Source organism: Pyrus communis, chromosome 4, assembly GCF_041283825.1.
Source record: "Pyrus communis isolate YQ-2024b chromosome 4, ASM4128382v1, whole genome shotgun sequence".
Taxonomy (NCBI): domain Eukaryota; kingdom Viridiplantae; phylum Streptophyta; class Magnoliopsida; order Rosales; family Rosaceae; genus Pyrus; species Pyrus communis.
This window is the reverse complement of record NC_142568.1, coordinates 3,301,042-3,317,563: the sequence shown is the minus strand read 5'-3', so window position 1 is coordinate 3,317,563 and position 16,522 is coordinate 3,301,042. Positions and strand designations below refer to the sequence as shown.

Below are 16,522 nucleotides of genomic sequence, written 5' to 3'. Positions count from 1 at the left end.
TAATTCACTACAATATATTAAGGTACGAACATTTCGGTACACTAATTTAGTAAAATATATTATGATACAGACGATTAGATATACTAATTAGAGAAAGTTAAATAAAATTAATGAATTAAAATGTATATAATAATAAATTTAAAATTTAATGTAATAACATTAAATAAGTTATTTATTAAATATTTTAGATTTTCGTATTTATTGATAAAATATTAGAATTGTCGTTTTTTGTTTACATTTATATTCTTTTGAAAAAATGCCTGCACAACCGTTCATATTTGATGAACACGAGAAGAATTTTTTCCGTAGGATTTAAGTTCTATATTTTATATTTTGATTTCATTTTTCTGATTTTCTTCTATAATCTTTATACATAAAGCCAATACTAAAGTGAATAGTATTTTTGGGGTCGCAAGCTTCACCAAAAAAAGTGGATAAACATGCTCCCAAAACAAAAAAATTCAAAAGCAATCCAAAATAATGCAGACGTATTTTCGTCATATAAACAATGTTTTTTAATAATTAATTATTTTTGTAAGATCCCACATCGCCCAGGGATGAGAATCATGCAAGCCTTATATGTATATTCTCATCTCTACCTAGCATGAGGCTTTTTGGGAGTTCACTGGCTTCGGAGTTCATCGGAACTCCGAAGTTAAGCAAGTAGCGCACGAGAGCAATCCCATGATGTGTGACTCACTGGGAAGTTTTCATGTAAGTTCTCAGAAACAAAACCGTGAGGGCGTGGTCAGGGCCCAAAGCGAACAATATCGTACTATGGCGGAGTTGAGCCTGGGATGTGATGGAGCCCAGGTCGGGATGTGACAATTTGGTATCAGAGCCAATCTTTGGCCGGAAGTGTGCCGACGAGGACGCCGGGCTCCTAAGCGGGGTGGATTGTAAGATCTCACATTGCTCAGGGGTGAGGATTCTGTAAACTTTATATGTATATTCTCATATCTACTTAGCACGAGGCCTTTTGGGAGCTCACTGGCTTCAGAGTTCATCGTTAAGCGCGTGAGAGCAATCCCATGATGGGTGACCCACTGGGAAGTTCTCGTATAAATTTTCATAAACAAAACCGTTACAGCAAATTTTTATATAAAAACATTTAAAACATGTAAGTCTTTTGTAGTACGCCATAATTCAAAAAATATCTGGCGTGAGCGAGTGCATGAAGGCTAGTATAATTTTTTTATCTTCGGTGGGAATCAGCTTAACAGTGGGATATGAATCTTCATGGTGTATATGAATTAGTAGTTGATAATTCCTAATTAATATCCTTAATTAGCATAAGAGATAATTATGAAAATTTTAAAATAAAAAAAATGAAAAGTTAATATTATTTTTAAACTTATTATGTGATGAGTTTTGACTGAATTGTAGTCCCACTAAACAAAATCCAATGGCAAGTCGAGCCTCGTACAAGTTTTTCTCCCTATTTAGGAACTCCACTGGAGATGCTCTTAAACTAGTATTTGATTTTTCAGCTATACGAGCAGCTAATCCAGAAGGAAGTGCAGCGCTATTTATGAAAGCGAATCATAATAATCCACATTATTTTTGGAAGGCAACAAAATAAACATTATTTCTGAACTGCGATAAAATAATCAACATTATTTTTTAAACTAAACCAAAATATCCCACTATTTTTATAACTATATCAAAATTACATACTAGCAAGTAAAAATCTGATTAAAACTCATCAAATTCACCATCAATTAATCAAAAAACCAAATCAAACCCCAACAAAAACAATTCACATGTTTTATCCAAAAAAAAAAAAATTGAAGAAATGACGGGAAATAGAGTAATGTGTGGGGTGGGGCGTAATGATGTGTGGAGGAATTTAGGTTTTTTATTTAATTAATTTAAATTATATTTTGAAAATAAATAATAGGTAGCATGAAAAATGATCTCAACAAAGAGATGCTAATTCTCTCACCTCGTTCACCGCGTCGGTGCATTTAGTTGAGGGGTCCAACGGGTTCTGGTGGTCCTCCGAGCTGTGGATCTCCTGCCCGGTATCGCCATATGATTCGATTCACATTCCTCCTTCTAATTTATACTTGCTATAGTGTTTGTCACACAACAAATTCACCATGCACTTCGCTCTAGTAATGTTACATTTCCTATCTAATTGCATCACCATTTGTACTATTTTTTTAATAAAGATAAGATCCGCCAACTTATATGGATTCCATCTTCAATTTCTATTAGAGAGATGATACAAATGATAGTACAACTAGACGATAATAGTAGCCATTTTTATTTCACATCAGAAAAATTAGGAGACACACGTCCACGTAGGCACTTTAACGTTGATTTTTCATATCAGATTCATGCAATAAACATGGCTTCAATTTATTGGTTGTCCTCACTTTGGTTTGTTCTATGGAGTAGGATTCCTCCCATCCTCTTGCACTTTGTTTTTTGTTTTATCATCTCTATAAAAAAAACTAATATAAAATATTAACATAGCTTAATTGTAACCATTCGTAAAGAAAAATATATGTATGCATTAATGCATAGGCAGGCATGCAAAGAAACAAGAAAAGCAGACGCACGAAGAACTGTAACCAGACGGGCCTACACAAAAATGAAAAGCCGAAGACGGGCCCACACAAAAAGGAATAGCTGAAATCTAAACATTGAAAAAAGTAAGCTCAGATGGGTCAAAGCCTTGTGGAAATGCCCAAGTTCATTTCGACACTGGCATTTCCAATTAAACTACTCCGCAAGAAACAAGCGTTTTATATGACAAAATAAATCATCAATTCCAATAATATAAGCAACATTAAATCCCAAATTGCTATCTCCCTTTGTTAAGGAGAAAGGTCAACCCAATCACCCCTAACGCAGAGTGAGATACAAACATTACAATGGTTAATATCTTCAGACCCTAATTACCCGTTGTGGCCATCGCCATCTTGCCCACGACAATTGCCTAATTACCCTTTTATCACTCCAGAGAGTGTTTAATTAAACTTAATTTTGTGAATCAGTCTTGACTGCAGAATCGTAGTGATGTAGTATGTATGTCAAGATTCTCAAAATGTCGAACCATGGTGGAAAGACTTTTCGGTCAACAAAAAGAAGGAAAATCGTACGGAGATATAGGAAATCGGAATAAGGAAAGGAAATTGAATTCCGATTACAGAGTATTCCGGTGTTTACTAAATATTAAGGAATCAAAAAAGTGGTGGAGCCCACACGAAACAAGGAATCCAATTCCTGAAATTGGAGAAACGGGATTCCCTAGTTTTGTGAGGTATTTGAATTCCCTGAGGGTAAGGGAATCGGGAATGCATCTTTTATTCCTATTATGCCCTCACTTGTTTCTTATTATCCCAACATTGCCCTTCATTTGACACTCATTATGTCATTTTTAATAAATAAATAAAACCTATTTATATATTTTTATATAGATAATTTAAGGAATTGTTATAAGCACTCCAAAAATCTCATTATACACTCCAAACTTTCTATATTAGGAAAGAAAAATACACTTGTGAGGAGTGTAGAATGAGATTTTTGGAGTGTCAATAACACTTTCCTAATTTAATTATATAAATTTAATTAAGAATTTAATTTAATTATATAAATTTAATTAAGAATTTAATTTAATTAATTAGTATGAAAATAATTTATTTATGTAAGGGCAATTTAGTCATCAACTTAGTTTTCATTCCGATTGAAGTGAATTAGTAAACAACTTATATGGACTCAACATCATTCTTGCCATCTTTTAATAAATAAATAAAACCTATTTATATATGCTTATATAGATGAATTTTATTATATAAATTTAATTAAGAACTTAATTTAATTAATTAGTATGAAAATAATTTATTTATGTAAGGGCAATATAGTAATCAACCCAGTTTTCATTCCAATTGAAGTGAATTACTAAACAAATTATATGGACTCAACAACATTCCTACTCCGATTCTAGACAGTTTTAATAAACAACTTCAACATGAATCTGATTCTAATTCCATCTCATTTCAATTCCTTCTCAATCCAATTCCCCCTCAATCCAATTTCTTTCAATTTGTTTATGGATTAGTAAACGCTCCATTAGTAATGGAAAACTTTTTGAACTATAAGTAATTTCTGCGGTCACAAACAACTTGGAGTCAACCGCTGTGGGTCCCAGTTACGAAGGCAGGCACGTTGTTAAAATTGCATGAATTGTTGCATGAGCAACATATTTTAAAAAAATAAAAAAAATAAAAAAAAAAGAAGAGAGAGAGATAAAAAGGTAGGATGAGTCAAAATATTTTTTTTAACAAAATATATCATCTACACTAAAGGAGGAGGGGGTGAGCTACATACCTATGAGCAACGCTATAACAAGCTTGAGGGATATCATTCAAGTTGCCAGTTCTTTACACCCTATGAAGTTCTACATACCCCTCAAGCTTGTAATAGCGTTGCTCATAGGTTGGCTAAGATTGCTATTTCAATTGACAATGAAGTAGTTTGGTTTGAGCAGCTCTTAATCTTATTCAGGACCTTCTTGACCAAGATACGATGTATTCTTCTTTTTGAAGTCAATAATATATTGTCTTTCATTAAAAAAAAAAAAAAAAGATAAAAAAATCTATGATTCGTTCTATCTCCTCTCTCTCTCTCTCTCTCTCTCTCTCTTAATCTTTCTTCTAATCATTTCGTCCATTTCAATCCTTTTTCTTTTCGAAACGAAAAATAAAAAACGCCAATACAAAAAGAATATCCCACACGCTATAAAAATATAAGAAAAAACTTCAACTCTAGACATCGCGTGAGCTTGTCTTTCATGCAACTACAAAATCTCCCTTGGTGGGAATATAAAGCCTTTTTTAGTACATGACCTTAGATTCAAAATATACAGCACCTTCACATCATCTAGATTAAAGACTGAAAATTTTGATCACAACAGGTAAGGCATGTGATAAGGAAGAAGTTATTTGTCGATCACAAAATGGTTTGGTAAAGTGACATGCAAACGACAAATCTGGAGCGCCCCCACGGCCAACAGATGAGAATTATCTCCCCTCCTATTCTTTCTTCCCTTCCCTTCTCTTTCCCCTTATTTGAACGGTTACGGTTAAATCATGTCAACAATTTATATTGATTTTTTATAGAGAAAATAAGACAAAAAACAATGTGTGAGATAAGGGAAGGGAAGGAGATGAGAATAGAATGAGAGAGAATCCTACTCCACAGCCAACACCTAGGAAGATGAAAAGTGCATTGTTTTTTAGCAAAAAGAGGGTTCTAACGTTCAATTCCTAAATTTGGAACATGAGTCGTGACATGGACCGTCAAGGGATCTTCTATAGGAGAAAAACTTGTGTGGGGCTTGGCTTGCCACTGGATTTCGTTGAGTGGCACTACAATCCACTCAAAACTCGCCATGTGGCAAGTCTTAAATATAATCTTTTATCATTCTTTTATTTTTTTTAACTAATTAATATATTATATTATATATATTAATGTTATGTTTCCATTTTTATTTCTTTCCCCCTGTTTTTTTTCTTCCCAAATCCCCCCCCACCCCGGACAACTTTGTTTTGCAGTAGGTTTAAGGTTTTAGTACTCTCTCCCCTTTCTTTCTTTCCCAGTTTGTTTGTTTCTTTCTTTTTACAAAAAAAAAGTTCTACACCCACTCCAATTTTATCATGGAAAGCAACCAAGAATATGTAAGTTTCTTTTCTTTCTTTATACAATAGTTGCTTTGATTATGTGACATGAATAACCCACTAGGGTCATTTTCTTTTCTTTTAATTGGGGGTTTTTGGGTTCGGGTGAGGGTTTTTGGTTTTTTTATATTTATAATATGAATTAGTCTAAAAGAAACAAACAAACAAAACTGGGAAAGAAAGAAAGGGGAGGAAGTCGGCAAAACAAAGTGTGGTGGGGGGATTTGGGAAGAAAATAAATAGGGGGAAAGAAATAAAAAAGGAAACATAACATTAATATATATAATATATTAATTAGTTAAAAAAATAATTATAAAAATTTTAAATATAAAAGAATGACAAAAGAATATATTTAAGACTTGCCACGTGGCGAGTTTTAAGTGGATTGTAGTGCCATTTAGCGAAGTCCAGTGGCAAGTCAAGCCCCATACAAGTTTTTCTCCTTGTATAGATACACTTCAAATATGGCTGTTGACTTCTCAGCTATAGGAGCAGCGAGTCCGGAAGGAAGTTTCGCATTGGCCTTTCTAATTAATACTTGCTACGGTGTTTTGTCACACAAGAAACTCACCATGCATCGCGCAATAGTGATGTTACATTTATTACCTAATTATACAACCATTTGTACTATTTATACCATATTTTTATTAAAAATAAGGTCCATTAACGTATGTATGTCTATTTCTATTATAAAAAAAAATGATACAAATAATGGTACAATTAAATTATAAGAGTAGCAGTTTTTAGTTCACATCACAAAAATTAAGAGACACATGTGGGCACTTTAACCTTGATTATGGGTATTTATCATAAACAGCTAAATTTTAACCCCTAATTTTATATATGTCAGTTTTTATAGAAAATTTCAAACGTCTCAAAAGGTTGACGTAGGAGCTCCCTATAAATTAGCTTGAGTAATTGGCTGTCAGAAGTGGCCATCAAACAATCAAATATGGAGTTTTCTAAGACCTACTTATTTGTTACTTGCCTTCTCGTTCTATCTTCTTCTTGTTTTGGTGATCAAGGATCCCCAAACAAACAGTCCACCAAGTTTGCTGAGCAACATCAACTCTTGAAGCATTGGATCAAGAGGCTGGTTCCTAGCGGTCCAGATGCTGATCCTGCAATTTATGAATCAAAGAGACAGCAGGTTCGTCGGAAACCTCACTCAACACACTTATTGGCTTATTAAGCTATGGATGCTAGCTATAACTCCATTAGTTTTGGCACTTTCTTTATTTTGTTATAGTCAATAAACAACAGTCTCTATGTTTCGTTTTCTCAGTTGTTTGTTTTGGTTTTGGCAGGTTCCTTATACGGGTCCAAATCCTCTAGAACCGCCTGTAGAAGTGTTGGATGATCCTGCAAAGAATGAATCAAAGAGGCAGGTTCCTACCGGTCCAAATCCTCTACATAAATTCGCCCAACCGCCTGTAGAAGTGTTGGATGATCTTCCAAATTATGATCTTATGAGGCTCGTGCCTTCTGGTACAAATCATGAAGAGTCTCCTGACGAATCACCTTCAAAGGTATATACTCCGCCACCACCATCTTCACGTGCAAATTATGATCATATGAGGCTTGTGCCTTCTGGTCCAAATCATGCAGAGTCTCCTGAGGAACTGCCATCAGTTTCTTCGGCAGGGAAGCCAATGTTCATTGGAAACCTTACTCAAGACGCTTATTGGATAATTAAGCCATGGATGCTAGCTATAGCTCCATTAGTTTTGGCACTTTCTTTATTTCGTTATCAATAAACTAGAGTCTCTATTTTTCGTTTTCTCAGTTGTTTGTTTTGGTTTTTAGTTTGATTCTGTAATCTGATCAGTTATCCGATCAGTTATCAAATCTCTGTACTGTTTTCTTTCAGCTTATGAGATAATCTATATACATACTATATATATCGCATGCAAGGCATTTTATACGTGGCAATCACTGACGGTAGAAAATTAAGTTCAGTAAATTTCCAATTCATTGGGTCTATGCCAGACAATACCAGAAACCTAGTTATATCGACTCGAGAAAACTCTACATACAGAATGTCACAGTTCAAAGAATTTTTTTCACGGATATGGTTTTAGGGTTTTAGGGTTCAGGGCACGTTTATGACGATATGGTTAGCATTTGGGTGCCCAGATCACTGCCTATACTAAAATCCAGCCCTTGCTTTGGTTCTTTTATTTCAATCTGCCCTGTGTTAGAGATTTCAATAATATATATATATATATATATATATATATATATATATATATATATTATTCTTCAGGTTTCAATAAATATATATATATATATATATATTATTCTTCAGGTTTGAAATATCATTTAGGTACTATCATTTAGGTACATTTTGGTACTATTATAGTTCAATATAATATATTTTGGTACTATCATTTAGATACATTAATTGAGTCTTTCAGGTCTGAAGAATGTTAAATAAAATTAATAAATTGAAAAATAAATAGTCAAAAAATAAATTAAATTTTGTATAATAATAAATTTAAATATTTAATGGGAGACATTAAATAAAATGCACATTAATTATTTTGAATTAAGGACACATCAAGGGACTATAATCAATATGTTATCTAACATCACGTTTATCTTAAATTTCAATATTCTTGAATGATTAAAGTTTAAAAAACCCCAATACATAATCTCACTTCAAATAATGCCTAGAAGTAAGAAGACAAATATATGTATGCATACAGAATAAAACTGTTCATACTATTGCAGAGGTTGAAAACTGTGGTATAAAAACAAATGAAGCAAACTAAGGTATAAAACATACGAAGTGTGCGCCAGTCGTTGTATACCCAGAAACCAAACATCACAAGCGAAAAAGAAACAAAACCCAGGAACACATAATTGAGAAAAAACATAAGGGGGATCCGAACAGGGAAAAAATGCTCTAGAAAATATGAAAAGTGTAACCCTAAACGTCATTTTTTCTTTTTGGAAACTTGCAAACGTCAGTGTTTTGTTTTTTTGGAAACTGACGTTATTTTTTCTTTTTGACGTCAGTGTTTTGTTTTTTTGGACACTGACGTTATTTTTTCTTTTTGGAAACTTGCAAACGTCAGTTTTTTGTTTTTTTGGAAACTTCCAAACGTCAGTTTCCAACGATATCCCAACGCTTTTCGCTTTTTCAGCAGCCAAGCATTTTTTTTTTTAATACATTAAATTAAAATACATTTCCTAAATCAACCACCAAAGCCAATTCACAGTGCGGGCGCCAATCACAGTGTGGATGTCCCCTAGTTAAACAGAAAATTTTCATGAGAATCGGAATACGGATAGTACATTACGTGTTTTTATATAAATGGTAAAAATATATATTTTTTAAGTTATTTTTTAACAAACATATGTCACCATTTGTATAGTGACAAGTGATATATTACCCCGTGTTCCGGTCACATTAAAAAATCTCTCTTGGTTAACAAGAGATTTTTCACTATGCTTGGCACACGAAATAGTACATCACGTGTCATTATACAAATGATGAGATATATATGTTAAAAAGTTAATAATTTAAAAAATAAAACTTTTCACCATTTATATAAAAATACATGATGTATTACCTCTATTTCCATCACACTAAAAAATCTCTCCTAGTTAACAAGCAGCCAAGCGTTGTTGTTTGTCCATTGTCACTGATAGTGCAATCATAAATGAGCCAAATCAAACAAATTGGATTTGAACAAAGGTGGGGCCTGCCTTACAAATCATCACATCCAAACAATTCTTCTTTTTTGTTTGATCTTGACAAAAATGACATGCGGACGATTCTTACGGCTTTAACCTTCATAACTGGGGTATATGCAGACGATTCTTGTGGCTTTAATCAATAGAATTTTAACGAAATGTTTTCGATATTATTCATTTTAATAAAAAAAATTATATTTTTACTTTAAAAAGTCAATCATGGTACTATTTATTTATAACACATTTTTGTCATTTTTATTAAAACTCAAAGTGTGACATCCCACATCGCCTAGGGGTATGATCCTTATATGTATATTCCCATCCTTACCTAGCACGAGGCCTTTTGGGAGCTCACTGGCTTCGAGTTCCGTAGGAACTCCGAAGTTAAGCGAGAAGGGGCTAGAGCAATCTCATGATGGGTGACCCACTGGGAAGTTGCTCGTGAGTTCCCAAAAACAAAACCGTGAGGGAATGGTAAGCCCAAAGCGGATAATATCGTGCTACGGTGGTGGAGCGGGCCCTGGAAGTGGTCCGGCCCGGGCCGAGATGTGACAATTTGGTATCAGAACCTAACCCTGGCTGCGTGTGTGCCGACGAGGACGTCGGGCCCCTAAGGGGGGTGGATTGTGACATCCCACATCGCCCAGGGGTGTGATCCTTATATGTATATTCCCATCCTTACCTAGCACGAGGCCTTTTGGGAGCTCACTGGCTTCGAGTTCCGTAGGAACTCCGAAGTTAAGCGAGAAGGGGCTAGAGCAATCCCATGATGGGTGACCCACTGGGAAGTTGCTCGTGAGTTCCCAAAAACAAAATCGTGAGGGAATGGTAAGCCCAAAGCGGATAATATCGTGCTACGGTGGTGGAGCGGGCCCGGGAAGTGGTCCGGCCCAGGCCGGGATGTGACACAAAGTTTTCAAACCATTTTCATTAGTTTTTATTTTAATCAATGAGGTTTCCTAACTTTAATCTTGAAAAAGATTGAAATTTAAAATAAATCTTATGTTAGATTACATATTAATTATAGTCCATTGTTGTGCCCTTAATTTAAAATAATTAATGTGTATTTTATTCAATTTCTCCTATTAAATATTTAAATTTATTGATATATACATTTTAATTTTTTTTTACCTAACAAAAGTTTTTTTAATTTATTAATTTTATTTAACATTCTTGAAACTTGAAAAACTCAATTAATGTACCTAAATGTTAGTACCGAAAATGTATTTATTAAATTAATGTATTTAAATGTTAGTACTGAAATGTATGTACCTAAATGTATGCACTGAAATGTATTATATTAAACTAATGTACCAAAATGTATTATATTAAAATAACGTACTGAAATGTATTATATTGAATTAATGTACCTAAATATTTGTATCGAAATGTCACATCCCGGCCCGGGTGGGACCACTTCCCGGGCCCGCTCCACCACCGTAGCACGATATTGTCCGCTTTGGGCTTACCATTCCCTCACGGTTTTGTTTTTGGGAACTCACGAGCAACTTCCCAGTGGGTCACCCATCATGGGATTGCTCTAGCCCCCTTCTCGCTTAACTTCGGAGTTCCTACGGAACCCGAAGCCAGTGAGTTCCCAAAAGGCCTCGTGCTAAGTAGAGATGAGAATATACATTTAAGGATCACTCCCTTGGGCGATGTGGGATGCCATAATCCACCCCCCTTAGGGCCCGACATCCTCGTCGGCACACCGCGACCAGGGTTAGGCTCTGATACCAATTGTCGTATCCCGGCCCGAGGCGGATCACTTCCCAGGCCCGCTCCACCACCGTAGCATGATATTGTCCGTTTTGGGCTTACCATTCCCTCACGGTTTTGTTTTTGGGAACTCACGAGCAACTTCCCAGTGGGTAACCCATCATGGGAGTGCTCTAGCCCCCTTCTCGCTTAACTTCGGAGTTCCTAAGGAACCTGAAGCCAGTGAGCTCCCAAAAGGCATCGTGCTAAGTAGGGATGAGAATATACATTTAAGGATCACTCCCCTAGGCGATGTGGGATGTTACAATCCACCCCCCTTAAGGGCCCGACGTCCTCGTCGGCACACCACAGCCAGGGTTAGGCTCTGATACCAAATTGTCACATCCCGGCCCGAGGCGGATCACTTCTCGGGCCCGACTCCACCACCGTAGTACGATATTGTCCGCCTTGGGCTTACCATTCCCTCACGGTTTTGTTTTTGGGAACTCACGAGCAACTTCCCAGTAGGTCACCCATCATGGGATTGCTCTAGCGCCCTTCTCGCTTAACTTCGGAGTTCCTACAGAACCCGAAGCCAGTGAGCTCCCAAAAGGCCTCGTGCTAGGTAAGGATGAGAATATACATATAAGGATCACTCCCCTGGGTGATGTGGGATGTCACAATCCACCCCCCTTAGGGGCCCAACGTCCTCGTCGGCACACCATGACCAGGGTTAGGCTCTGATACCAAATTGTCACATCCCGCCCCAGGGCGGATCACTTCCCGGGCCCGCTCCACCACCGTAGCATGATATTGTCCGCTTTGGGCTTACCATTCCCTCACGGTTTTGTTTTTGGGAACTCACGAGCAACTTCCCAGTGGGTTACCCATCATGGGAGTGCTCTAACCTCCTTCTCGCTTAACTTCGGAGTTCCTAAGGAACCCGAAGCCAGTGAGCTCCCAAAAAGCCTCGTGCTAGGTAGGGATGAGAATATACATTTAAGGATCACTCCCCTGGGCGATGTGGGATGTTACACGAAATGTATGTACTGAAATGTGTGCCTAAATCTATGCACTAAAATGTATTATAATGAATTTAATGTACCTAAATGAAGAACACAAAGTATATCGAAATATATTGTAAAATAAAAATTAATTTATCTAAATATTTACAACAAAATATATTATGATGAATGAAATGAAAATTATAATTATAATGAAATAAAATTAATACATTAAAATTAGGAAGAAAAAGAGAAATAATTAAAACATCAAAAATATAATTAATAAATGAGATGATTAATGTATCAAGAGACTAAAATTAGATTTTAATCTTACTTATAGTTTTAATCTAAAAATTATTTTTACCAAAAATTAAAATGAATTTTCTCATTAAAAAATCTCTCACATAGTTGAGTCTCACACCAAAAACCAATGGAAAGCTGTCACAATAACTTTAATTTATTCGACAAATACAATATGACCTTGCTTCAAACAAATGAAAAAAATGCGACCAAATGTCCAAAAGCCGATTACCATCTCTATTCTGAACTTACATATGTAGTTATCAAGATAATCATCTACACGTGTAAGTTCGACAGAAAGTTGCAAAGCCAAATGCGTAGTTTCCTCCCATATGCAAATGTGCAGTTTCTTCCCACGATGTGCAATTTACGAATTTGACATTCATTTCTTAGATAAAAATGCTAGGAACTGGTAAGTAAGAGGTTTTAGGTTCGATACTTATCAAAGGCAAATTTGAATCACATTATTGCTAGCCTATTGTGAGGTTAAGATCACCCTCTCTCCTTAATGTAGATGATATCGATTGTTATAAAAAATAAAAAATTAAATTAAATTAAAATTAAAAAAAGGATAAAAATGATAGAGAAACCATGTTTTAAAACCATTTTATACATTCTGTACGTTTTTCGAGGTTAAATGGCGAGACGACATTGGTCCTGAGGTCGACAGATTGCACTGCTAACTTGTCTGGAACTAGGAGGCGTTCCTCCTTCGTTTACTTAACCCTCCAGGTAAATTAAGACAGAAAAAACTCAACAACATGTGACATTCAAGTCAACACTAGTTATCTTTTGCAATGAAAAATCTTCCTGGTCCTGCAAGCATACAACTAAATTTCAGTTTTAGCTTGCTTCCGCAAGCATACGCCGAGGACGCCCCCAGAAGAGAGCAGGGTTATTCTTATTTCGGTTGATTTGTTTTACCATTTTGATGACAATTTTATTTGCGAATCATTGTTGACACTTCAAAAATAGAAAAAGTTTAGAGTACAAAATGAGAATTTTGGAGTGTCAATAACAATTCCCTTTTATTTTACAAAGAATAATTTTACAAACCAACGTTCGAGGAGTAATTTGATGAGAAAATTGGAGCAACAATTCTTGACTTTCGGCCAACTTGGAATTTTGATCTTTGAACTAAAAATTTCGTGAGTATTAGTCTCTAAATTTATTATAATGTGGAGCAATGTTCTTTTTGCTTAATTCTGCTAGATTCTATATCCAAAATAAGGGGTTTAAATTGGTAAAAACGGAGTTAGCCAAAATAATCATTACTCCACATTATAGTAAATTCAGAGATCAATAATCACGAATTTTAATTTAGGGACCAAAGCGCTAATTGAGTTAAAATCTATAGACTATTGCTCTAATTCAGTTAAAGTTTATGCACCATTGCTCCAATTATCTTGTATTTTTATTCATAGAAAACTTTATTTTTATTTTTATACAAAGATATAAGGAAAAATTAGTATTGGGTCCCTAATTACTAATGTTTATTGACTGAAACTTTATCAGTTTTCATATTTTGATCCAAGTCCCTTGCATTAATGTAATAATGAATTTACATGTCAGTTACATAAATTTTTTAAATAAAAATTAATAATTGATTTAGAATTTTAACACTCACACCTTTATTAAATTCCTAACTAATTTTTAATCCAAAACATCTGCAAAATAAATAGAAAATTAGCTTTTTAGCTTTTTAAAAAATGTTTTCAAAATTTTAATCTTATATATATATATATATATATATATATTCATTCATGTAATTTCTTCAAAATTTTAATCTTAAAATGTACCCATTCTTAAATATACAAATTTGTTATATGTAAAATGTACCCTTTTTTAATATAAAATCAATTCAATTTTTTTCTAATCCATTTTAAACATATATGTTTACATTGTTTTTCTTTGATTTGAGAATGTATCTATGTCAAGTTTTTCGAAGAAATTTACTAATATTATTAAGCCTAATATCTATTTTTTTTTTTTTTGTGGTTTTGAAGAATGTACCCATGTTTTGGCACAATAAAACTTTTTTTTAAATTTTGATGAATGTACCCATGTTTGTATATATATACACACACAATAGTATAATTTATACTTTAATATTTTGAATCCCACAAATTATGGGTTTTTATTTAAATCTCATTAACATAAACAACTATAAATTTTAATTTTTTTAATTTAAAAATATAGTAACATAATAGAAATAAATTATCACATTAACTTCAGGGACTTTGATCAAAAATTGAAAACCATCAAAGTTTCAGTCAAAGAATATTGATAGATAGGGCCGCATCCAAAGTCTCCCGATTTTTTATTGAACCGAAAACACGACCTGGTACATCAAGTGTTGTAATATTCCAACCTCTTTTATTTTGACACTTTGTATCAAGCCGTGTTTCCAACACACTAAAAAATTTCCCCAACTATGGAGTAATGGAGACATTTATTTATTTATTTATTTTTACTTTACTTATAAAAAATTATGATCTCATCATTTCTTTTTCTTCTAACTTCTACCTCTTCACTTGTAAATTGTAAATGAGAGGTACGAAGTTAAATTCATGGATAACAGTTCAATATCAATTTATTTTTTATCCTAGTTAAATATATCATTGTATAAAAAAAGACAAACCGGAGCTTTGATCATTCATCTATATGGGATTAAGTGTTGGTAGAGCTTCATGATATGTTAACAACTAATATGTTTCTGCTCTACAATCTGTCTCATAATCTTAACCGATAATTTTTTAGATTATCATTAAAATATTAGTTATTAAGTTATTTTGTGGAGTGAACACAAACAAGTCGTTAGCACTGTATTTTTTATTTTTTTTTATACAAATGATTATCACTTTATCAAGTTACTAATTTGTTAGCAGTTGAGCATCTCTTGATAAAGTTATATTAATAAAAAAAAAATTGGGGTGGATTCAAGAACCGCATTACAATACCAAACCCGACCCGATACCCATTTTCCTTCAGGTTCTCCTATTAGATTTGGTTTAATTGTAATTGAATTAGGAATCTTGTATTTTCCTTTATTGTCTCATTGACTTGGAGCAGTCCCCAAGTCTTGTAAATTGACTAGATACTAGTTTATGCATGTAAAGTATTAAAACACGTAGGGCAGCAGTTTGTGCGCGTTTTGTGCAATATGTGATCAGATACTCTGTTGTATAATTAAAAAGTTCAATTAGCAGGTCTTCGTATTAATCTCGTCTGTTAATTATAGGTTGACCAAGCCACTCGCACTCCTCCTGGGTTCCACTCGGACTCATCTGTTAATTCCAAGTTCGTACTTCACAAGGCAACCCGGACTCATTTGTTAATTTCAAGTCCATACTTCACAAGGTTCATTCTAAGTTCGATTCCTAGCACTGATGAATTACACGATTGTAGCTAGCTAAAGAAAGACTAAAATGCTCTGTAAGTCTTCTTTACCCCTTAAAAGAATGAGTTGTCATGATTTCGCCAACAACAAACCTTTTTTTTTTTTACAAAAAAAAAAAAAAAAAAAAAAAAAAAAAAAAACTCTTCTTTTTCTTTTTTTTTAAACATAAATAAGATGTTTATATATATTAAAAATAATTAAAATGCTCCGTAACAGACTCGGAGTGCGGTTTTTGTCCAGCTGTTGATGAACTGTTGTTTCACTTTCAAGTGGGATATCAACTGCCGTTAGATTAGATCTAGGCTCTAGCCCACCAGTGGCTACCCTTTTTTTTTTTTTTTTTTTTTTTTAGGAAAACTAATGAAAAGGGTTTGAAATTTTTGAGTTTTAACGATAATGACAAACTAAAGGATAAAGTGAATAGTATTAGGATTGACTTTTTAATATAAAAATATATTTTTTCGTTAAAGTGAACAGTATCATGACCTTTTCGTTAAAGTTCCTTTTTTTTTATTGGTCGAGGAAACATATTCATTAAAACAGGAGGGAAACCTCCAAAGAAGAAACACATAAAACGGAAGGGAAAAGCACAGGCAGCTAATCCCAACCGCAGAGCATGAAAGTAAAAACCCAGAAAGCTAAGGCCGGTCTTGAGATTTTATAAGCCCGAGACGTTGCTAAAAAATATGCCCTAACTTCATACAAGAAATTTATTTGTTTTTACAATTTCA

General features: G+C 34.0%; 1 protein-coding gene across 1 annotated transcript; it reads left to right on the top strand.

Annotated features, from left to right (window-relative positions):
* The first annotated feature begins 6,630 nt into the window (after window positions 1–6,630).
* Window positions 6,631–7,518, top strand: LOC148697314 (uncharacterized). Its single transcript, XM_088693203.1, has 2 exons — window positions 6,631–6,837; window positions 6,995–7,518. The coding sequence occupies exons 1-2, from the start codon at window positions 6,640–6,642 to the stop codon at window positions 7,442–7,444; spliced, it is 648 nt and encodes a 215-aa protein (XP_088549329.1). The 5' UTR covers window positions 6,631–6,639; the 3' UTR covers window positions 7,445–7,518.
* The last annotated feature ends 9,004 nt before the right edge of the window (window positions 7,519–16,522 follow it).

What these genes read in the sequence shown, in the direction of transcription:
- LOC148697314 (XM_088693203.1), top strand. Translation starts at nt 6,640, where the DNA reads ATGGAGTTTTCTAAGACCTACTTATTTGTTACTTGCCTTCTCGTTCTA. An exon ending in ATGAATCAAAGAGACAGCAG is followed by an intron (nt 6,838 to 6,994) that starts GTTCGTCGGAAA and finishes TGGTTTTGGCAG; the next exon opens with GTTCCTTATACGGGTCCAAA.